Source organism: Gloeophyllum trabeum (assembly GCF_000344685.1).
Source record: "Gloeophyllum trabeum ATCC 11539 unplaced genomic scaffold GLOTRscaffold_00002, whole genome shotgun sequence".
Classification (NCBI taxonomy): Eukaryota; Fungi; Basidiomycota; class Agaricomycetes; order Gloeophyllales; family Gloeophyllaceae; genus Gloeophyllum; species Gloeophyllum trabeum.
Genome location: NW_006920411.1, coordinates 2,217,793 through 2,239,218, shown reverse-complemented (window position 1 = coordinate 2,239,218; position 21,426 = coordinate 2,217,793). Strand labels below are relative to the sequence as shown.

General features: G+C 52.0%; 6 protein-coding genes across 6 annotated transcripts; 4 read left to right on the top strand and 2 right to left on the bottom strand.

Moving 5' to 3' along the window:
* The first annotated feature begins 143 nt into the window (after window positions 1-143).
* GLOTRDRAFT_109734 (NAD P-binding protein) lies at window positions 144-2,852 on the top strand. The gene is made up of 9 exons (XM_007864288.1): window positions 144-272; window positions 427-922; window positions 976-1,122; window positions 1,180-1,222; window positions 1,271-1,404; window positions 1,464-1,472; window positions 1,528-2,584; window positions 2,642-2,703; window positions 2,761-2,852. Exons 1-7 carry the CDS (start codon window positions 249-251, stop codon window positions 1,965-1,967), a joined length of 1,293 nt encoding a protein of 430 aa, XP_007862479.1. The 5' UTR covers window positions 144-248; the 3' UTR covers window positions 1,968-2,584; window positions 2,642-2,703; window positions 2,761-2,852.
* On the bottom strand, window positions 2,340-6,049 carry GLOTRDRAFT_34199 (alpha/beta-hydrolase; the record flags this gene model as incomplete). The annotated part of the gene is given in 16 exon segments (XM_007863555.1): window positions 2,340-2,584; window positions 2,642-2,703; window positions 2,761-3,094; window positions 3,150-3,243; window positions 3,291-3,350; window positions 3,410-3,487; window positions 3,541-3,567; window positions 3,623-3,737; window positions 3,787-3,840; window positions 3,895-3,971; window positions 4,022-4,400; window positions 4,949-5,125; window positions 5,140-5,312; window positions 5,370-5,409; window positions 5,460-5,557; window positions 5,609-6,049. Coding segments are annotated over 16 exon segments (2,454 nt in total), but the record flags the coding sequence as incomplete, so codon positions are not given.
* A 3,786-nt stretch (window positions 6,050-9,835) lies between these two features.
* GLOTRDRAFT_119591 (uncharacterized protein) lies at window positions 9,836-12,591 on the top strand. The gene is made up of 5 exons (XM_007864287.1): window positions 9,836-10,056; window positions 10,120-10,211; window positions 10,267-11,017; window positions 11,073-11,858; window positions 11,915-12,591. Exons 1-5 carry the CDS (start codon window positions 9,985-9,987, stop codon window positions 12,110-12,112), a joined length of 1,899 nt encoding a protein of 632 aa, XP_007862478.1. The 5' UTR covers window positions 9,836-9,984; the 3' UTR covers window positions 12,113-12,591.
* Window positions 12,592-12,686: 95 nt separating this feature from the next.
* On the top strand, window positions 12,687-14,042 carry GLOTRDRAFT_71022 (cytochrome b5). Its single transcript, XM_007864286.1, has 6 exons — window positions 12,687-12,952; window positions 13,009-13,273; window positions 13,332-13,409; window positions 13,467-13,537; window positions 13,592-13,685; window positions 13,738-14,042. Exons 1-6 carry the CDS (start codon window positions 12,750-12,752, stop codon window positions 13,936-13,938), a joined length of 912 nt encoding a protein of 303 aa, XP_007862477.1. The 5' UTR covers window positions 12,687-12,749; the 3' UTR covers window positions 13,939-14,042.
* Window positions 14,043-14,106: 64 nt separating this feature from the next.
* Window positions 14,107-14,666, bottom strand: GLOTRDRAFT_34002 (uncharacterized protein; the record flags this gene model as incomplete). Its single annotated transcript, XM_007863544.1, has 2 exons — window positions 14,107-14,418; window positions 14,469-14,666. The coding sequence occupies 2 exons, from the start codon at window positions 14,664-14,666 to the stop codon at window positions 14,107-14,109; spliced, it is 510 nt and encodes a 169-aa protein (XP_007861735.1).
* Window positions 14,667-16,447: 1,781 nt separating this feature from the next.
* GLOTRDRAFT_71020 (uncharacterized protein) lies at window positions 16,448-21,272 on the top strand. Its single transcript, XM_007864285.1, has 10 exons — window positions 16,448-17,043; window positions 17,092-19,146; window positions 19,201-19,474; window positions 19,532-19,737; window positions 19,785-19,954; window positions 20,013-20,178; window positions 20,238-20,400; window positions 20,462-20,666; window positions 20,715-20,804; window positions 20,856-21,272. The coding sequence occupies exons 1-10, from the start codon at window positions 16,479-16,481 to the stop codon at window positions 21,057-21,059; spliced, it is 4,098 nt and encodes a 1,365-aa protein (XP_007862476.1). The 5' UTR covers window positions 16,448-16,478; the 3' UTR covers window positions 21,060-21,272.
* The last annotated feature ends 154 nt before the right edge of the window (window positions 21,273-21,426 follow it).

Below are 21,426 nucleotides of genomic sequence, written 5' to 3'. Positions count from 1 at the left end.
GACGACCGAAATGCGAAAAATCAAGCGAGAAACGTGCGGTAAGGACTTAGATGCGAAAGTGCAAGCCGGATTTTTTGTCCGACTGTGGCTATGCGGGCCGCCGCTATAAACGGCCTCGAGTCGAGCTCGGCAGCGTTTAATTAGTGCAGGGTCACCGGTCCACCGCTCTACTCGACAGATAAAAACCCCTCCCAGCTCAGGGACAGTTTCACTCCTTTCCTCTTGCCACCCCCGAGCAGAGCTGTCAAATGCCGTCTTCAGCAGTTGCAAAAGTGAGCATGAGTCTTGCATGATCTTTCCGGATGTGAGATGTCAGAAGCGTGCTCGGACGTTTGGGCGCGTTGCAGACGGGGGGGGGGCAATGAGGCGTCCATTTCTCATTGCTATCGTCGTGTTGGAAGACTGTATTGATCAAACATACTATAGATCCATACTGTCGACAAGAATGGACAGGAGATCACTACGGTCGGGTTTCAGAGGTTCGGTTTCGACAGCGAAGTTCCCCTGGATGTCCTTCGGTCTCTATACCTTCGTGCTCACTACGTAGTGACCGCCAAGTCAGGAGAGGAGAGCAGCGAGCAGGAGGAGCAACACGCCCGGTTCACTCAGGGCGCTAGCGAACTGTACCAGTCGAAGTCGATCTACCACGCGGACACTCAGTCCATCTCATACACCACTCTTTCTCGCTTCCCACCAGTGAAATTGTTGCCGTCGGACAAGCGCAAACGCATCCTTGTCACCGGGGGTGCTGGTTTCGTCGGTTCGCATCTTGTTGACCGATTGATGCTGCTCGGGCATGAAGTCACAGTCCTGGACAACTTCTTTACCGGCTCTAAGACCACAGTTAGTCACTGGGTCGGCCATCCCAACTTTGAATTGGTCCGACACGATGTTGTCGAACCATTCATGATTGAATGTGATCGTGAGTGTTCGTAGACTCCCCGAGGTAACCGGACTGACGCCATGCTGGCCTAGAAATCTATCATCTGGCTTGCCCAGCCTCCCCTCCTCATTACCAGTACAATGCCGTCAAGACCATTAAGACGTCATTCATGGGAACGTTAAACATGCTTGGGCTTGCGAAGCGGACGAAAGCTCGCTTCCTCATTTCCAGCACATCTGGTTAGTGGTCCGTTTATGCTGACAACGCCGTTTCACTGAAAAGCAATCGATATACAGAGGTATATGGTGATCCCGAGGTCCATCCCCAGAACGAAGACTAGTAGGTCTGGCTTCGGATTTTGATAACCGTGATTAATCTCCCTTGCAGTTGGGGACATGTCAATCCGATTGGCCCTCGCGCCTGCTATGACGAAGGCAAACGTGTCGCTGAGACCCTGACGTACGGGTTCCAGCGGCAAGATGGCGTCGACGTTCGCGTTGCTCGTATATTCAATACGTTTGGTACGTATCTGTATTCGCGAGAACCATATATGTCGTATTGAATAGCGCTTTCGGCACAGGTCCTCGCAGTAAGCATTTAAAGGCTTCCATGCTTCCGTGCGTTCATTAATCATGCTTTCATAGTGAACCCCTATGACGGCAGGGTCGTCTCGAACTTCATCATCCAAGCCCTGCGCGGGGAAGATATGACTGTCTATGGTGACGGCACGCAGACCCGGTCCTTTCAATATATCCATGACCTCGTGGACGGCCTGATTGCTCTCATGAACTCTGACGAGACACGCCCTGTCAACCTCGGGAACGGCGACGAGTTTACGATCGGGGAATTCGCGGAAGTCGTCCGCGACATCGTCGAGAAGGTGCAGGAGGAGGACGGCCAGAAGCCCGCCAAGCGCGTCAAGATCGTGTATAAGCCCATTCCAATGGACGACCCCCAGAAGCGTCGGCCCGATACTACGAGGGCAAAGGAGACGCTCCAGTGGCAGCCTAAGTGGACTGTCAGGATGGGGCTGGAGGAGATGGTGAGGTACTACAAGGCGAAGATGGCGGAGGGCAGCCTCTGAGCTATAGAAATCACATCACATTTTCTTTCGGGAGATACGCTGTCGATTAATAGAATGCGGAAGGGTTTTAGTGCATAAAATGCTATAAGTACATTAGGGGCGGGATAACAGGACTTTTCGTCGTTAAGTCTAGATACGTATGCGAACGGACGTTAGATGCAGACAAATCATATACATATGATAAATGTGAACTAGTGGTAAAAATCGATGGTAGCAACAACAACGAATCCATGAGCCATTAGTGTCAAGTGAAATGCGACATCACATGCCATAAGGATGTGGCACGTCTGTTCCGAGGGCCCGAACAAAACATCATGATCCACCCACGAACCAGAAGGAAAGAAGAAGAATCATCACATGTCGTAATGATAATCAAAGCATACCATGCATAACGCGTGGCAGGGGGACACCGGTCGACGCCATGACCTTATTCATGGACCCCTTTATAACGTGTTTGTCCACGGCGAACGATTGGGGGTTGTACGTGGCGCGGCGAATACGTGAATCCTGAGCGAGCTCGTACGAGATCGGCTCTGAGGGTGGGAGGTGTGGAACGGAGAGCCCGCTGGTGTCTTTCCTCTCCCGGACGCGTCTGTCCCCGGGAGGTAGGGCGGTCTCTATGGAGCGGTAAGCTGGAGGAGTCAGATTATAACCTGGTTATGGTGAATACGAACCGACGTAAGACAAGCCGTCCCTCTCGCCGTGGAACCAGTGGCCCTGGATTCGCTCAGAGTATCTGCACAAGACAATTAGTACGGCAAGCCCCCCATCCCACGGACGAAATTTAACGTACTTGCGGATGGGCCGGCCGTCAGGCCCCAGTGGGTTGTACGCGTCCTTCTGGCTCTTCGCGTAATTTTTGATCGTGTCCATCTGGCTCTGGGCCACCTCCGGCCTGCAGCAGGAGAAAGACAGCGAGGAGCGCGGGTCGCGGTCGGCTATCGACGGGTCGTCGACAAAGTCGGCAAGGTCTTCGAGCGCGCGTTTCATCCGGTCATACATGGGTTCCGAGGGAGGACGGAGGACGGAGTCGTCAGTCGGCTTAGTGATGCCGGCCAGGAATTTAGCGAAAGCCTGGTTTACGATGTTTGCGAAAGATGGTACTAGGGACATGAACCCTTGTCCGCCTGGAAGTCACAGACTCAGTTCCAACCCGACTTCCGAGGGGGAGAGTTGCCTGACCTTTGACGACGAAAAACTTCCGCTGAGGCGCGTTGACTAGCGATTCCAATAGAACCTCGCCGTACTTTACTGGTTGCGGCTCGCTGTATTCTCCCTTGTGGCAAGGTCAGCACATGTCGAAAGATGTGATTTTGCACTCACTTGGATTATCAGAACCGGACAACGAATAGCCTCGTATTCCCTGGGGGTCATTGGCGTCCTCTGGGTAGCAAGATGATAAGACACTGGCACATCTAGGAGCTATTCTGTCATGGCCTTACATTCATGACAACGGTGATTGCTTGCATGGTCCGGGAACGACGCGTTGGGGGATAGTGGACGGTCCAGTGTGCGATGAGCTGGTCGGGGCCCCTCAGTCACGAATCCTTCTGGCTTATATTTTACGCCGTACCTCATCTGCGAGATCCAAGTCCGCGTCCTAGAGAAAATGCTCTTCAGCTACTCGGAAAGATTCAATGTAGAGGCGTACATACGCTTCCAGTAACATACCGGACGATCTCCATCCCGGCGTGTTCCAAGCTCTCCAGATCCTCGGCATGACACCAGGACTGGAACATCTCTTCGAGAGCTGTGAACACATGCTTGAGTCTTGTTGTCATAAGTACCGCACTGTATGAGATAGTGGAATGGAACTAACTCTGTAGGAGGAGGTACTGCACACAGAGTGAGGCTCAGGCACATCTCGGGGAACCTGTTCGACTACTTAACGGCGATAACGAAGGAAATATATACGCAGGGGACTCACAAAGCAGCAAATCGCAGTGCTATTGGTACGGACTGGCTACCGACTGCGAATACATGTGCGGGTGGAAGATGGAGAATCTGGTGCGAGATGAATGCACATTAGCATTTCAAGTAAAAGGTGAACGCACTTGATGAGCAAAGGCCAAATCAGCCGCTTCTACATAGGCGTCATGAAGCCCTGTGGGTCTACTAAGAGACTTTCCACAACAGCGGAGGTCAAATGCAATTATGTTATAGCGAGTAGATATTCGCGGGTCAGTCATTTGTGGGTTCATCCATGTCGAGTCCAGGGCAGGGGGGTGTAGTAGGATGACGGTCGGCTTCTTTGGGTCAAAGCTGCTGACGCAGCAGAAGTGGGTGTTGGTGGTGTACCAGATCGATGCAAAGTCATCTGTATCGGGGCGCCCCGAAGCAGCAGAGAATAGGTCGACGTAGGGCATTAGGTGATAGACTTTGTGGCAGCCGCATGCGAGGTCAGAGCGGTCATAATAAGCGCACTGCAAGTGACTCACCGCAAAAGATTAAAAAGTATGCGCTGGCATGAAGGGCTCATTCAAAAGTGTCGGACAGGCAGAATGCAGTCCGTGGATCCAGGAGCGCAGGCAGATCTGCCCCGTTAGATGGACTTGCCAAACAGGCCCTAGCAGTTAACTTTGTATTACCAGATCACCGCCGAGGCCTGATTCAGGTCCTGCCTGTTGCTTGCTCGCTGTTGATCACGATGTGGGGAGACGTGTGGTCGACGTTGGCGGCAACAGCGAGACTGCGAACAATAAAGATGCGATGACGGTCACCAGCTGGATTTGCATGATCGCAGGCGTGGGAAGGAAGGCACACTTAATGGAGGAATGTGTGTCCTGCCCTGGAACGGAAAGAAGCCCGGCCGATATGACAGATCTCAGATCGCAGCCAGCGGCCCCTGTGATTGGCCGGCGTTATCCTATATACGGGGACATCAGAAAACTATCTTTACATTTGCTCCCGTCCGTCGCGATGCCCTCTCGTCGCAGGCTTGGTCTCTTCTGCGGACTGCCGCGCTCGAGGCTGAGGTCGACAGGTAATACACTGTTATACAGTCGCAAGACGCTACGCCGTCACCATAAATGCCACAGCTTCCCAGAGCTTCTCTTGAGTGTCTTGAGAAGATCCGTTGCTTCTCATCAACCATCACCCCCAGCAATGCCTTCGAGAACCTGCACGATTCTTTGCTGCCGCTGTTCTCCCCGTCAGTACTTATAAGGAATACAAAGAAGACACCGCACGAACCTCCCTGTCCGCACTCGCGTCCGTGATGAACATACCGGGAACCCCGAGTCCTTCAAGGGCTGCTTGCTGTTTGCTCACCAGCCCATCCCAGGCCGTTAGCGCACGCTCGAGATCAAACTTCCGTAGTTCTTTTTGAAACGCGTCCGACATCATCTGACAAATGACTGTCCTCACGGTGTTACCGTATTGATTGAGGGTGACAGAACTCACATCGGCTTCATGTCGGGACAAGCCCCCGACTATGTTGGCTCTGAGAGAGTGCATGTCAGACTAGCTCACCAAAAGTTTTGATCAGCTCACCTTGTCCAAGCAACCCTCACTTTTGCTTCGTGCTTCTTATAAATCGCCATCCTTTCCTCGTATAGTTGTTTTTCGAGATCAGCTTGCTCTTGTCTCATCTAGACGTTTGAGATCAATCAACATTGTGTTACCAATAGAATCGTACTCACCTGAGCTATGACCGAGACGCAGGACGGATCCTCACCCAGCCGCGCGAGGTGGGGAAGCGCTTGCTGGAACGACAACCAGCGCAGATCCTGCTTGCGCGCGGACGAGGGAAACACTTGTGCAACACGAGAGGGGGCGGGGACATCCTGGCCCAACAGAGGTTGCAATCCACTGTGTTCAGGGCTTGCTCCGAGAGTCAATGGCTCTGCTTGGGTTCCGTTAGTCACGGAAGTAAAACTGGATGATGCTTGTAATTGGGAAAGCAAAGACGCGACGCTGGTAGAATTCACAGCGGGCTGAAACTGCTCTGGAACTGAGACATCATGGCGATACTCCGCCTGGGGAGCAGGTGCTGAATCGACCGAATTCGAGGGTGCGACGCTCTCCTGCCATGCTTGCGACTGTCTCAACTGATCAAGCAGCGCCTTGACTCCCGCCGGGTCCTACTTTGCCAACGAAAGAGCGTGGTCTCAGTTGCAGGTCCTAAGAACACGGAAGATCAGGCAAGCCAGTCCACACTTACGTTGATGTTCGTGAAGTCCATGAACATTTAAATTAGCATTGAACGCGCCAACCCCCGCTTCGGCGGACGCCGTGACGGCCACGCGCGATCACTTCAATCACGAGCGGGTACGTAAGCGTAACCGGACTGTATGTTTTGTTGCAAATGCTTTCGCGAGCTCGAGTAAGTGCGGCTCAGGCTGTTGCTAAGATCTGTGAACAGTGTGAAGAGGACACGCAGGTGAATCGAACGCGTGCATTTCACGGCGAAATCTCCGTTATATAGTTCCAACTGAGAGGATACAAGATCAAACGTAGCCAGGACTCGCCAGGGCCGACGGCGGAGTAGTATGTGTCAAGAAAGGCTAAGTGCGTTGGTAGCGACGACCACATAAACATTCAGGGGTCACATTTGCACTACGAGACTAGTCCCTTCAGGATAAGCATGCTCAGAAAATATATATTGTTTTACGACTCCACATCGACATTAACCTTCCACCCGCCTCGGGCAAGGAAAGGGGCCGTACGAGTACTCAGAAGGCAGCTAGACAGCCACTCCATCATATCGGAAACAACTTACGGGGAGCCCAAAGGTTGTCGCCGAGAATGCACTGCGCCTCGATGAAAAAATATTTTGAGATCACGTACAAGGCGGGATCTCACATACCAACGGGTGGGGAAGACGAGGGTCCTTTCAGAGCGCAAGACACATAATTTACCCTATAGGAAAGGGATGACTCACATGTACGGTAAATCATGACCTTCGTAAAACCTGTCTGCATGCGTCAGACAATTAACCGACCCACTAATGACCGACCTGCATGCAGGTGAAGGGCAAGAGGCCTAACAACGGTACGTGTGGGCCTTGCCAGTAATCACGACGCTTCTAGGAAATCAAAGGCTGACAGCCTGCCTTTACATCGCTTGGCATTACTGGAGAAACTCACCATGCTGTAGTCTAGAAGCTTTTGGACTGCAAGCATAGTCAATTATTAAGCCCCAGGAGACCGCCTGCCGTTTGTAAGAGCGGTAGGCATATTCTGGTTGGCCACCGTGCCAGACAGGCAGCTACTTCATGCACGGCATGCTTGATTATTTGTTTCGCCGCCGGAGCCTAACCCTCGGATCCGACGGACATGAGGCCATGGTCAGAACTGCGCGACCCTTTATAAGCTCGCGTCGATTGCACCGAGCCTCGTTATTTCGCGCATGGCCACTTACATCATAGAAGGAAACCATACTCCTGGTGTTTCGGCCGACTACGGTTGACCATCTGGGCCAGGTCAAATTCAGAAGTCGCCTCACAACTTCGAGGCTGCCTTACAGCCGTTTGCAGTTTGATGGGCCCATTTCTTGAAAATCATTTACAGTCGGACCATGTCGGAGAGGGGAATTCAAGTCCCCGAGGCCCCACTATCAGACCATTTGGACTTCTTTTAATTCCTGGGACGTCCCTGGCACCATGTCCGACACACTCCGACTATATGTGACTTTCTGAAGTGATGGCCTAACGATCTGCAAACGGCTGTAGGTTCGATCCTCGGCGTTGACAGCTTTCGGCCAATCCCGAAACAGTCTCTGAAGGTTGAATACATCTATCAATATTATGTACGTAGCGCGGCACTGAATTTTACAGTCAGTAGTGACTGTTCGATAATCAATATCGCTGTAGTAAAAGGGAGAAGAGGAAGAGGCACGGGACCACTACTCCGAGAGGATGCGAATCCCCAGCCCACATATTTCGGGGAGCGACGGGCGGAAAGACTTATCGGTACCGTTTAGTGCACATTAGTACTAACCGTATCCTTTAATGCTTCACAACCGTTTACACCTCGCGCTGCACAGTCCACCTGCCGATATTGATATCCCGCAAGTGGCTGTGGCTGCTTAATGTAGCTCCCCGCCTGTGTTCTTCTCTTGGAGGTCACTAGCCCTAGCACGGGTACTCCAGTATCTCTTTATAGAACGCCCCCAATATTATACTACAAAAGCCCAGTGCGCGACATACCCATACACAAGACTGCAGCTGACCGTTTGTTTGGTGGAGCGGAGCTTCAAATTACGGCAACTCCCGTCGTATGTTCTCAGCAACAAATCTCTTACGACAAGCAAAGGCTCATATCGTGTAGAGATTTTGCGTCACACTTCTTCAGGAGCGTCCGGATGAAGTCTTGTCAAGACGTAGTACATTTTTACTGTAGCCCCCTCAGTATCCCTCGTCCGCTGAGTGGATTGCGACAATTCAAACTCCGCCAATATCCCCATCCACCCCACCGGGGATCGAACACAGCAGTCGCAATGTGAGTCAGTGACTTTTAAATTTGACCTGACCCAGATGGTCAACCGTAGCCGACCGGTATTTCATACACTCGGAGCGAGCGGTCCATGCCACAACGTGCCGCAGTATTGACTTCAGCTTCGGGAGCGAAACGAGATTAAGGACGGCCTGTGCGTGAAGTAAGCTTCAAAGCATTATGAAGCAGCTAGAAGCTGGCAAGGGTGCTTCTGATAGGTTAAGTTATCGCCGATGGATGGTCGTCTCGTTGCATTGTACAAACGCACCAGTGCCGGATCAACTTCATGAGGAAGATCAACGAATGGTAACCCCTGAGATTCACCAAAAGCATGCATCTAGCTGCCATAACTATTCGGACATGGTCAAGTTATCCACAGATGGGGCGGCGCGTACTTGTGGTGAATCAAGACAGTTCTGCGCCGGAAAAACCGCAAGTAACGTCTCAGGAACGGTAACTAGAGAGACAACCCACCCACGAAAGCGAGATAGCAATCTGCGGAACGCTTTATGGAGTCTTTCGGAGAGACTCTCTGGAACACGACCTCGATGCTCGTTGCTGCATTATGTCTGACAAGACAGGTTATCGCCTCTGCCGGTAGCGACGGTACCGAACTGACAGTCGTAACCTCCGCAAGAACGCCGAATAGGCTTGCGTTGGTTGATGGACATCGTACGCAACAGCATGCCCGACACTGACTAGGCTGCATGAAGCGGACCGCATAACCTGGGTTCTAGACATCCCCGCCCCGGGCACAATCACCCGGATGGAAGTCGGATCATGATCTGCCTGGTTAGATTTACTGCCAACGGGCAGCACGTTCGATTGATGCCGGTTACGCCCTGTAGAGCACGAGTGCGGGACCTTGGAAGAAGCAATTTGCTCATTCCAGGCCTAAGGTGGCGGTTCATGCTGTGGAAAGCTCGGTGGAGAGCGCTATGGCTGAACAACGACGCGGACAATTTTGATTTCGCGCTCCTGCCTAGACAAAGAGGAACGACCAAGAGCGTGCGATACGAGGAACATATTCTCCAGAAATCTTCAGAAGGAGCCCGGCACCGCATATCCGACGTTGCACGCCGCATAAATCGAATCTCTACGAGCGATAAGCACGGGCTAACCTCGTGGCTGAAGCATCGGGAACACCAAAGGAGAAGTGAAAACGTTGTGCTCGTTGCTGTCGCGACGGCTGGGTCACGGCGAAAATGAATGGAATTATGTACGTCGTGGCCATCGAGTCCGACGGCGAAAACAAAGGTTTCGAGGAGATACAGTCGGAGAGATACCAATTGAGGAGCGTGGTAACAACGAGGGGCTAAATTGCGGCGGGGTGGCAGGATGCCCCTGTTTGAGGTGGCCGGATAAGTGCGTGGGAACAAAAGGACAAAAGCAGAGGCGTTGTGGGTTGCCAACGAATAAGCACGCCCTGTCTTTTGCCATCCCGCCATCATTTCCTCCCGGCTCCTCGTCGTCGTCTCTATTCCTCCCGTCTCCCCCGACTTTTGTTCTTCTCTCTGTTTTTCCTGTAATTTCTCAAAAGGACTTGCACCCCCTTCTGTTTCCCCTCGGTTCGATTGCCCGCGATGCCTGCAGATGACCCGTCTACGTCGTCTCACATGATGAAGACCACAAAACGCGGTCGACCGTTTCTCAAGGTGCGTGACGATATATGCCAATGCTTGTCGCGTCCGCACACCGACTCTGTCGTTCTGAATTAGGATACGCTCGACTTGTTTGCGACGTTGATTGTATCCCTGGAGCTCGGACCACATAAGCAGTTCTTCCGTACTTTTCCCAACTCCTTCTCAACGTACGTCCTCTGCTTTTCTCTTCGATCGGTCAAATTCAACTGACTCTTTGTCCAGAGATGAAGCTTGCTTGAACCTTGCCTCGTTGAAGTTTTCGCAGTCCAACCGCGGTCCGGATCCGAGAGAACCCTCACGTATAGTCACGACCACCACGACAACGACGTTCTCTATGACTCGAGAGATGGCGAAGGCCATGTGCCAGCATTTCATGGATGCTCGGTTGATTGAGAACGCTGCGGACCCTTCTTCTAATCTCTTCAAAGATCGGGGCGTCTACGTTTTGACGCCGAAGGGTCTGCACGTATTGGAACGGTTCATCAGTAAGAACGGCATCAACTCCGACCACATCTCCAATGTATTCGCTACGCAACCTATCTGCATGAAGTTGCTACATCTCGAGCGGCGATCATCTGATGACGAGATCATTGTCTCGCAGTCGGTGATTACAACGCTCTTCAGGCGATTCGTGGGTCATAAACCCAACTACCCACCTCAGGGCCAGGGTCAGCTCGACGCGTACCAGCAGTACCACGAACGGTCCAAGGGTATTGCGCTCATGGATGTGCAGGATAAGGCACAGCTGGGCAAGACTGCGCAGACGCACAAGTATTGCTTCGCTGCCGTCTCGGCTCTAGAGTGGCTTTGTGATTTCACGTCTGTCGTCGGTCGCGAGGAGGCTGCGGAGATGGCTGCCCAGTTCGTGCGTTTCGGGCTCATCCAGCTCGTGAGCGACAAGCGGAAGAACAACGACTCTGCGATCATCTTCACTGTTCGTGGATCTGCTCCTGGTGGCAACTCGCCCGTTTCGGTATGTTTGTATGCCTCATGTCTCATGGGCTTTTGAGCTAATCTTCTCACTACAGCAACATGGCGAGTTCCGCTGTACTGCTAAGGCTATCTACCGGGTCACTGACGAAGGACGTCGCGTGGCTCGTTGGGACACACCAAATCGTGGCCCCGCTAGTCGTGATTCTCCAAACGCGTCTTCCGCCAATTTGGCATCTACGGAACGGTCGTCCATCGAGGACAGCGCTGAGGCCGCTAGTTCCGCCGCTGACGCTCCTACACCCGGTGAGGCCAGGATTCAGCGTCGAATCTCGATACATGAGAAAATGAATGGTAGTTATGACGCGGGCGATAAGAAGTCAGGCAAGGAGAGCAACAGCGACCGTCTCAACAAGATTCTCGAGGACCCGATGCTTCGCTCCTTATTCCGAGAGTTCCTCCGTGGCAACTTCTGCGAAGAGAATCTGTCATTCTGGCTCGATGTCGAAGACTTCAAGCGCAAATTCAATATCACATCCAGCGCTGTTGCAGCCACGCGGCCGGCTACCAGCAGGAACACTCCTGGGCAGGCTGCGATGGAACGTCATCACGAGTCTCTGATTCAAACTGCCTTCAACATCTACAACATGTATCTCGCCCCTGCAAGTCAGTGCGAGCTCAACATTGATCATGGGTTGCGGAACGAGCTCGTGGCGTATCTCAGTGAGGTAATGACAGGCCTGACGGGTAAGGCTTTTCAGGGTCGAGTTGAGCTCGAGCAAGCCAGCGCATTCAATGCGACACAGCTGCAAACAATGATCCGGCTGTATGAGCGTATTCAGACGCATGTCTTCCGGCTTATGGCAACGGATTCCGTTCCGAAGGTTAGATATCTGTCCTTTTAGAAGTCTACCTTGCTCATTGAGACATCCCCTTGTAGTTCATCAAGACACCGAAGTTTATGGCCGTGCGTAACTGGGCCGACGACGATGAGAACGATACGCCAGGTCATGTTCCGACGCGTCCACCAGGGTTAGACGATGCGGAAGAAGTTGGCGGTACCTACGTGACAGTTTCACAAGCAGCAAGCGAGAAACGTCACCGGCAAAGAGAAGGGTGGACGGACAAGTCGCTATGAGCGATGACGAACCGTTGCCCTTCCTCATTTGCGTCAACCACTGTATCCTCAACTTCTTGCATGCTGTTTATCTATCATCCGTCGACATCTATCTGCATATGCAACATCACCTGTCACATCATCTCTCTTGCTCGACTGTACATCGCGCGCTCTATATGCTGTCGTCTCTTACATCACGGCTATCCGAACTATGGCTAGGCACACTTGATCGAACCCGGGGGGTCTTTCGCATCTTAATCATCATCGTATTATTTCCACTTCCATTTCCCACTTTGCCCATCCTCATTCGCAAACCCCTTCTGATTTCATTCCCATTTGCTTTCTATTATTCCATCCTACTTCGGTGTAACATTTATAATAACTTAGGCATCTCCTACCCGTCCGGAGATAAGACTCTGCTAATCGAACATTCCACTGTTCATTATTATTATCGAATGTATCGACGTTCGCTGTATATGTAGAGTGCCTGCGAAGCAAGATACATCTTCGTCAGTTCACAGAGCTTCGTCGGAGTCCTTTCCGTCGGTTCTTGAATGCGCCGCATCAATAGACGTGTGGCATGTACAATAAGCTCAAGCACGTCTCAGTGCGATGATGAGAACTGTCGGGGCTATTACCTCCACCTCCCTTCGAAACCATGTCGTGGATTATCAACCCTCAAGGAGCCCCTGCTCGCCGTCAGCCTGCACGTTCAGCGACTGCACCAGAAACGAATGCGGTCCCGGCTTCTCCTTGGGCAGAATTTCCGAACAACGACCTGAATCCCAGGGTTCCGGATCCTGCGAGCTTGGAGCCTGAGCGGACAGTGTCTACCAAACAGGCAAATAGACCCTTCCTGGCGTAAGTGTAAGTCTTCGTGTCGCTCGCAGGCTGCTTATGTGACGCGTTCATATCAGTTACAAGGCGTACCGAACCAAGCAGGAGCAGGAACACAAGGCATGGCTCCAGAGGAAGAAGGAGCGAGAGGAAAAGCTAGCAAGAGGAGAGAAGGTCGGGCCAGAGGAACGGGATCCTACGGCTGAACAGGAAGTGGGATGTTTGGGCTTGCTCAAATTCACAGCATACCTCGTAATATTCCTCATGCTTGCAGGCAAGTTCTTCACGGACAGCTTTTTGTGGGAATACGAAGGCAAATGGGCGAGACTCAAGACATACATCCCGGTATGTGGCACATACTTGCTGCGATATTCGCCCGCTAGACGGATTGTTTCGAATGTAGACAAACCAGAGGCTCTTTTCGGAGAGGCTTTTAGCACAGTTCGATGGCACGGACCCTGAGAAACCCGTATACCTTGCTGTAGGTCGTCATACCAGTACCGTTTTAACCCGCCGTACTCAGGTGTAACCTGCACAGATCGATGGTGATGTCTATGACGTCTCGGATAATCGGCGCACCTACGGTCCAGGAGGACCATATCACTTCATGTTTGCTCCTATCATACTACGAAACTGTGCCGTACACTGATCACATCGCAATAGGGCCGGAAGGGACGCTGCGAGGGCGTTTGCGACCGGTTGTTTCCAGACGCACAGGACGCACGATACAAGAGGTCTAACTGATAGCGAACTGCAGGTAGGCAATTTATTCGTGCCACGCTCACTATCGTACCTAAATTTTGCTCAAGGGTTTGAATCATTGGAAGCAGTTCTTTGCGGACCACAAGACGTACACCAAAGTCGGCCGTGTTATTCACCCGGCTATTGATCCCTCTAGTCCCATCCCAGAGCATTGCGATCCCAAGAAAGCCGCGAGTTCTAGTCCTCGAAAGGAGACTAAAGAGAACGCCCACGTTGGTCACCGCAAGTCCGGCCGCGATGAACTGTAGACCGGCAGAAATTCATTGTTACATGACGATGGTCCCTGTTATTACGTCGTATATACTGTACAAACATTGCGCAGATGATAAATTATGCTATGAAGCAGTCCCGATAGAAAAGTCCAGGCCGATTGATAGCGACGCACAAGTTTCAAACAGACTTGGGATAGCAGTCGTTCAGCATGCGCGTGAGGTTCCGACACCCGCAGGACTTACGGGAGTCAAAGGCGACTTGTGCTGCATTAGGTAGTTCTTGATTAGGGGGAAATCGGCCATAGAAGCATTCATCATGCTCGTGAAGGAGCTCTCGGCGTATTTAGCGACGACGAGGTTACCTCGCCATGCAGCGTCTTCTCGGAATAGTCTTCCCTGTATTTCCCGAACACACTTGTTAACTGGGAAGGGCATCCCATCTCGGGATATCACAGGGTAGAAGATGATGTAGGGCGTGTCGAACTTCTTGTTCATCCCATCAAGCGCTTCGACGAGCTGAAGCACAGTTAGTAAGTCCGCCAACCGCAGAAGCCGCAGATACGCACATGGTATTGCCACGCCCGCGATCCGAGGGACTCGGCAATGTAGTCCATGTAGACCTCAGGGTGAGGCATCCGACTCGTCTGCGTCACTTGTACGGAGAACGGGTCTGTTATGGCGACAGGACTAGTTGCGAGGGGGACTAGCGAAGGAGGTCGCCCGTCACTGGGTATGAGGATCGCTTGGTAGGATTCCATTTCCATATTGATCTTCACTCTGCGCGGCAGGTCAGAGAATTCACGCAAAATAGGTGACATCCCTTCAGTATTTTAGACACGTACGAGGGAGCAAAAAAAGAGGCTGTTGTTGCCGTCGTGGTCGAACCGAGAGGAGAGAGCTGACTGGTCTTCCTCCATGCCGATGAGCTGCCTTATATTCTTACGCTCCGCGGAAACGAGGACGACGTGCAGGGTGCTCGATCGCTTCGACCTGACGGTGGACAGTATCCAGGCCATGCACGAGGTAGACATTCGGATCACCGAGAACAAGCATTTAGGTGTGAGGGTAATATTAGCGTCAAGGCTGCGCGGCAGAGGAAGATAGAGCGAGTGGAAGGTGCGTATAAGCTCCACACGCAGGTGACTTATGGAGGAGTCCGTGTACCGACAACGAGTCTTGCAGCAACCAGATGATTTGGCGTTCGTATATTACCCGGCTGGGGGCCAGGGCATGCATCGAGATTAACCGGACCGATAGAGATGAGGGAGTGCGCTCAAGCACAGCAGCTAATACAGATCTAAGCGATTTATCGGAAGCACGACACAAGTAGATCATTTACATAAACTATCCCCGAAGACTTGCTTTCCGCGAGCATCTCCGCCTTACCGATTCTGCATTTATAGGAGGTCTCAACACAAGTTCTAGAAGAAATGATATGCTGACCTCGCTATTGAAGTCGGAATCTCCATCTCATTCATTAAGCTCGGGAATGCGAATAAAGTGTTCAGGGCCTGCCAGATCTTGACGCAGTTCAGCATCTTCACGCCAAGTCCACATGCTCGTTGCATTACTCTCCGCGAAAGTGCTCAAACAATTCATGCATAGAAGGCGTGTCATCAAGGAGAAGCGTTAGCCCATTGAGATCTAGACCCTCTACCTTATTCTGTTCCCCGAGTTCATAAACCGACAACGGTGGTCAGTGAGCTTCATCATGCTGCAACCCCATAATCAGAGTAGAAGCTGTTCCAGTCTATTTGAGTCGCCTACCTAACAGCCTCTTCTCTCATTCCGATCCGGGAATCGTATACGCCCGTTTAGAGCTGAAGATGGAGATGGGCCTGCAGCTCCTGAGGTTGGGGTTCATGCTAGGGACCAATGCGAGAATGAATGCGCGCTGCGAGCATGATCTGAGGCCCGCTTATGAAAAGACGCTCCCCTACTTCGGTTCGTAAATGAAAGCGGATCATATGTCCAGGCTTCGCTGCGGAGAATCAAGGCAGCCACCAACATCGGAGGTAGATGAGCTACCGTGAATGAGGGAGGCGCCCTGATGCAGACAGGGCCCAGTCGCCTACATGGTGCACCAAGTACTTAAGTGACGTGGTAGTCTGGCTCGGACGTACCCGTCGAGGGAAGATAACGTAGCAGGGCCGCTCACCATCAGCTCAAGCTGAAGCCGTAACTAAAGATCAATAAAGTATAGACGAGGCATTAACGAGGCATCAAAAAAGATGAAGGACATTCCGTTGGCACTCGCTGGCAGCCTGCGAGCGCATCTTCGAAACCTGAAGGTCGTTCACCACGTTGGAATTTGAAGCTGAAGCAAGTGCCCTGGCATACACCTCCAACCCGAGTGCATATGCAGCGGCCTGGGGGAGTGCCAGTATTGAGAACATAGTTACATTTACCGTAAATAAGCTGAAGATTCTTAGATTTGCTACATATGTACAGTGTTTTGATGGTACGTATGTTCTGTATGCCTAAATATGGTATCGGCTGAACTTAGGTTTGCGTCGCGTCGCACAAAGTGGCGGCGTGAATCGCGTAGCCACACTAGGAGTGTACTCGACTCCGTCATGGACGCCGCTGTCTTGGAGGCAGCCGATATTTCGTCGTTATTCCCGGCGTCCACGGCCACCATTAGACTTGTTCAAACGTCGCGTCGAAATGTCCCTCTTCCCCTGCAATCGCATGACCCGGACGCGCCTGTCGAACATGCAGTGTATTCGACTGTGCTGCAGCTCTCCTCCACGGAAACGATCCTTTTACGCGTCTTGAACGATCATCTGACCATTGAACTTATAGCCTTGACCTCCGACGTCCCCCCAATACGATTCGTGTTCCCCGCTCCTCTGTTATCCTATCCTGGCATCTTCTCTTGGGAGGCAGAAGAGCTGCACATTCTAGCCGTGACAAACGTTGGCTCTCTATATCGCATTGTTGTGCCAGTCTACGACGAAGAATTCCTGTGGCACGAGCAATTCGGCGGAAACTGGTGCCGAGAGCACAACATACACAGTGTCAGCGGTAACATCGAAGGCCTTGTGAGGGTGCAAGGCACTCATACCGTTGCTATCGGCCTCCCGAATGGAGATTTACTACGGCTGGAAGCTGGTAACCTGGCAGGAGAGTCCGGAGGAGGTAAGTGAGGTCCCCGTATAATAATCCACTTATGCAAGAATACTTTAGATGAATGGATGGAGACTATATTCCATCACGGCACATTCTTATCCTCGTTGACCTCGTTTATACCAGCTTTAAGCGCGAGCTCCTCGACTGCTTCCCAGATCGTGGCAATGACAAGTTATCCACAACCAACGGACATTGGCCATATCTGGACCTTATCCAGGGACCGTACGCTACGAGTCTGGACCGCAATGGGAGGTTGTACTTCTGCAAGGAGACTCCCCCCCGTCCCTCAAGTAAGGTCTACTACTCCCTTACTCGAGTCTTCACCCGCTCCTGGCAAACACCATGCGCTGCTCGATGCGGAACCTCAAAGTCTGCTCCAAGTCTTCTCCGCCGACGATGAGGCCGACATCATTTACGTCTTGGCTTTCGTTCCCACCCCTTCATCCACGAGCTCTGGAGGGTTCTTCCACGTATGCAGGACGCAAGATGACCAACTACACGCCCTTCTCCCGCCTATCGTTTGTTCGCAAACAAGCGTATATTGTCACCTACAGGACTTCATGATCGATGGAAATACATTATACACCCTTTGGGACCGGCAAGGCCGATCCTATGTGGAATGGATTGAGCTAGACGTCTCTGAGTCATCACTTGTGGCCGACGATGTCTATTGGAAGGCGGCGTCGTATGCACAAGACATCGAGTTGACTCCGGGATATCTGGACGAGCTGCTCTTCTCTCGGGGATCTCTTACCGACAAATGTTTTGAAGCAGTCGTGAGACCAGGAATGTTTTCTGCCCTGACCCTTAGGACCGCACTCAAACAATATTCCAATGCATGTCTCTCGCTGCCTGGACCTCCTCCGCCTCAGTTACAGACATCATACGCCACCCTAGGAGAGAACATCGCGGCTGTGGTAGGGTGTACTGTGAACTTAACACGGGACGCGCAAACTGGAGGGCTTCAGTACGACAAGTACTGGACTGCTCTGAGAAGGGACTGGGAAGGCTTTATCGCGCGTTGTAGAGAGATAGAGCGGAGCGCTAGGTGGCCCTTGACCCTGGGCCTCGACTGTCTAGGTGGCGTCGTTGTAGTGGAGAGGGAACGGGCAGGAGCCTTGGTTCGCGAAGATCTGACTCTGAGGTGTCAGCGAATCCTCCCTTCATCACTGTCTCTAGAGCCAGCATACAGACTACTAGACGTAGCCTGGCAATTGCGTCGGACCGTCTCGCCTGTGACCATGAGACACCTCGAAGATCGTTTCACAGAAATCACCCAACAGGAAGCAGGTTTCGCCTACATTGATATCCTCCGCTCCGAAAGCTTACGAGATGATCTTAAGCAAGACATCGACGAAGGGCTGGACAGCTGGATTACAGGGCGACTGCATGGCCAAGACAAACTAAGCGACTTATTTCACCGCTCACTTGCCATCGTGACGCAACGTGAACTCGGTGTCAAACGAGAGGAGGAGGAAGTGGAGTTGGCAATCTCCCTCGACCCTGGACTCAAGCAGAGTCGTTCGTCCTGGCAAAGAATGATTGCCGCCTCCTATGTGGCAGATACCGTCAATGCCAGATACGAGTTGTGCCTTTGCCTCCTCGTTATGCTGCTCTTCAAGTGTGACGAATTATCTGAAGGAGAATCTTCAGTGGTAGACGAAGTGCTCGCTATCTTCAGAGGTTTAGGCATGCTTCGTCATATCGTGCGACAACCTACTGGCGAAAAGGCTATCGTAGACAGCGCAGCAGACGAGATGATTACTCGGATGCGTAACATGCATATGTCAGAGGCCGCAGATGTTTCATCGCACTCGCTGGTAGATGTCCTTTTGGCTCAGTCTGGTGATACTTACGAACTACCGAAGTCCGCGCATCGGTTCTTGTCGACCATTGGCCTACTGGAAGCCAGCTCTATGACGGCGACGAGCGCTGGGGATGCACAGCTCTGTGAACGACTCCGGCTTCTGGGCTATACGCAAGTAGCTGCAGAACTAGTGGCCTGGTTGCCCAGGTCTTCTCCTCTTATTTACGTCCGTGCCAGGCTCTGGTTGGACGTCGGTAGATATGACGATGCAGCGAGGCTCTTCGAGTCTTTGGCAGGGTCATATGGTACGTGCCAGCCAATATCTCCTCGCCCTGGGTACTTATGTTTGCTTCTTGCAGAAGGACTCCCAGAGGAGGAGGACGGCCACATCGTCGTCGTAGCACCCCCAGGAGCCGTCATGTCTCAATTTCATTTTTATCTTCACGTTTCGAACCTTTTCAGGGCTGCACGGGCGACCTCATATGAGATCAAGTTTTCGCAACTCGCCATCTCTGTTGCGCCGCTTGGCACAGATCTCCAAGAACTGTGGTATGCTATAATCAAGGGCTACATCGATCTCAGCCAGTACGAAGATGCTTATATTGCGATAATAAGCACTCCATACGAGAAATTGTACGTTACTCAAGTAGCATCGTCCGTCCCTTTGCGTGTCTCAGGATTGACCAACAGAAAACGAGATTGTGCCACCAGCTTGGTGTATCGAATGTGCGACGATCAAGCCGTAGAGCAATTGATGTCGCTCAACTTCGCGGCCTTTGCTGACGAAGTCGAAGAAGCTCTTTCTTACAAGGCACGCAGTGATGATCCTATGGCAACGCCATGTTATGCCTTAATTCTTCATACGTGGCACATACGTCGCGGTGACTATCGTAACGGTAAGTATGAGCCGTATTTCATGGGAGTAACGCTCAATACACCTCAGCTGCAATGATAATGTACCAGCGAGGGCGGAAATTGGCTTTGCATCCCCACTACACGAATGACCTTTCCCGGCAACTGGAGGCTTACCTGACAGCCATGAATGCGCTGTCTCTGCTGGATACAAAGAATGCGTGGTTTGTTATGCCCGTGCTTTCCAGCACGGACGATGAGGTCAGTCTACGCAGCCAGAATAAGTTTGACCTGACCTTCACTGACGACGCCGCGGTAGCCGCGCAAACGGCGTAGGCTGACTAGGGACATTCCTCGAGACAAGTGGGCGGTAGGCAAGAGCGATGCGGAGATTGTGGAGCTGTCAGATATACGATATGAATATGCCCTCCTCTCAGCGCGGCTAGAATTAATGCAGTTGAACCCCGAGGACGGCTCTGTCACTGGTAAGAGAGTCAGGCTAACTTCTTCATGTGGAACTTATAACATCGGGCGTTTGCTGCAGACCACTTAATGTCGCCTTCTCTAATAGTCATGAGGCTAGCACAGGCCAATCAATTCACCACTGCCATGTCCACGGCCCGGAGCTTGAAAGTCGAAATGTCCGATCTCTTTGCATTACTGACACGGCAATGTTTACGTTTGTCGCGTGATCCGGATGTTGTGATGTGAGTGCCTACCATTAAATGAATCGAGTCAATCCACAAACGTGAGCATTACTTTATGTAGCCAAGAGGACACATCCGACTGGCTGCTCACGGACAGTGTATCCTCGTGGCCTGGGACACCCGCTGACCGAGGATGGCGCTACGTACGCGAGTCACTGGCAAGGCATGACAATCGACATACCGATTTCAAATATAGTAAGGTGGTCTTTGAGACTATCATGGATATGGAGGCGGCGCCCCCGCCGTGGCTTGTAAGCACACTGGAGGTATGGCATGCCCATGACTGTGGAACCATATTGCTTACTCGCCGCTAGGAGAATCACCATGAATGGCTGATTAGGACCTGCTTGCGGTATGAAAAATATGAGCTGACGCTTCGATATACCCTGTCACTCGTTCGAAAGGTACGTCAGGGTATTTGCGGCGTTTCCGGTGTTTAACCGGGTTACCATCAGAGCGATGCCGCATTGCCACAAAAGCCGACTGAGGCGGGGATGACTTCTTGGCTCCCTTACAACTTGGTCGACCTAGTTCTTACCGTTTGCGCGGCTCAACGTGATCTATCCCCCGAGGCTCTCAATGAGCTAACAAAGATCAAGGAGGAGATTGCGAATCGTATTCGCCATCTTGAGAAGTTTGGTGAAAACACCCGGGTATGAGGAAACTTGGGATCAGTCGTAGTTCGCCGCCTTCGTCTTGGATCATGTGTACAGTTAGGGTGTTTCTCGTAACAGTTTGCTTTCACTATTCTTTGGTTCTGACGGTGGGTGGGCGTCTGTGTATGTGAAGTCGTTCCGCACGAAGTGTAATTATAAGCACGGGGTCCGCGAATCACCGCGGAACTGAACGCTGTTGAACGATGAGTACCTCGGATCGATCAACGCTTCAGGCTCTCTGTATATGTACCTTAGAATACATGTAGAATGGGACATACGAGTCTTAAGTACTGCAGTACTAGGCTATACTGACATTGGGGCTTCAAGCTTCAGCTTCAGCGCTACAGCTGCCGACAAGGGCTGCGTATAC

What these genes read in the sequence shown, in the direction of transcription:
- GLOTRDRAFT_109734 (XM_007864288.1), top strand. Translation starts at nt 249, where the DNA reads ATGCCGTCTTCAGCAGTTGCAAAA. An exon ending in CGTCTTCAGCAGTTGCAAAA is followed by an intron (nt 273 to 426) that starts GTGAGCATGAGT and finishes AACATACTATAG; the next exon opens with ATCCATACTGTCGACAAGAA. An exon ending in CCTCATTTCCAGCACATCTG is followed by an intron (nt 1,123 to 1,179) that starts GTTAGTGGTCCG and finishes ATCGATATACAG; the next exon opens with AGGTATATGGTGATCCCGAG.
- GLOTRDRAFT_119591 (XM_007864287.1), top strand. Translation starts at nt 9,985, where the DNA reads ATGCCTGCAGATGACCCGTCTACGTCGTCTCACATGATGAAGACCACA. An exon ending in GCGGTCGACCGTTTCTCAAG is followed by an intron (nt 10,057 to 10,119) that starts GTGCGTGACGAT and finishes GTTCTGAATTAG; the next exon opens with GATACGCTCGACTTGTTTGC. An exon ending in TTTCCCAACTCCTTCTCAAC is followed by an intron (nt 10,212 to 10,266) that starts GTACGTCCTCTG and finishes CTCTTTGTCCAG; the next exon opens with AGATGAAGCTTGCTTGAACC.
- GLOTRDRAFT_71022 (XM_007864286.1), top strand. Translation starts at nt 12,750, where the DNA reads ATGTCGTGGATTATCAACCCTCAAGGAGCCCCTGCTCGCCGTCAGCCT. An exon ending in GCAAATAGACCCTTCCTGGC is followed by an intron (nt 12,953 to 13,008) that starts GTAAGTGTAAGT and finishes CGTTCATATCAG; the next exon opens with TTACAAGGCGTACCGAACCA. An exon ending in GACTCAAGACATACATCCCG is followed by an intron (nt 13,274 to 13,331) that starts GTATGTGGCACA and finishes TTTCGAATGTAG; the next exon opens with ACAAACCAGAGGCTCTTTTC.
- GLOTRDRAFT_71020 (XM_007864285.1), top strand. Translation starts at nt 16,479, where the DNA reads ATGGACGCCGCTGTCTTGGAGGCAGCCGATATTTCGTCGTTATTCCCG. An exon ending in GTCTTTGGCAGGGTCATATG is followed by an intron (nt 19,147 to 19,200) that starts GTACGTGCCAGC and finishes TGCTTCTTGCAG; the next exon opens with AAGGACTCCCAGAGGAGGAG. An exon ending in CCCTGTCACTCGTTCGAAAG is followed by an intron (nt 20,805 to 20,855) that starts GTACGTCAGGGT and finishes GGTTACCATCAG; the next exon opens with AGCGATGCCGCATTGCCACA.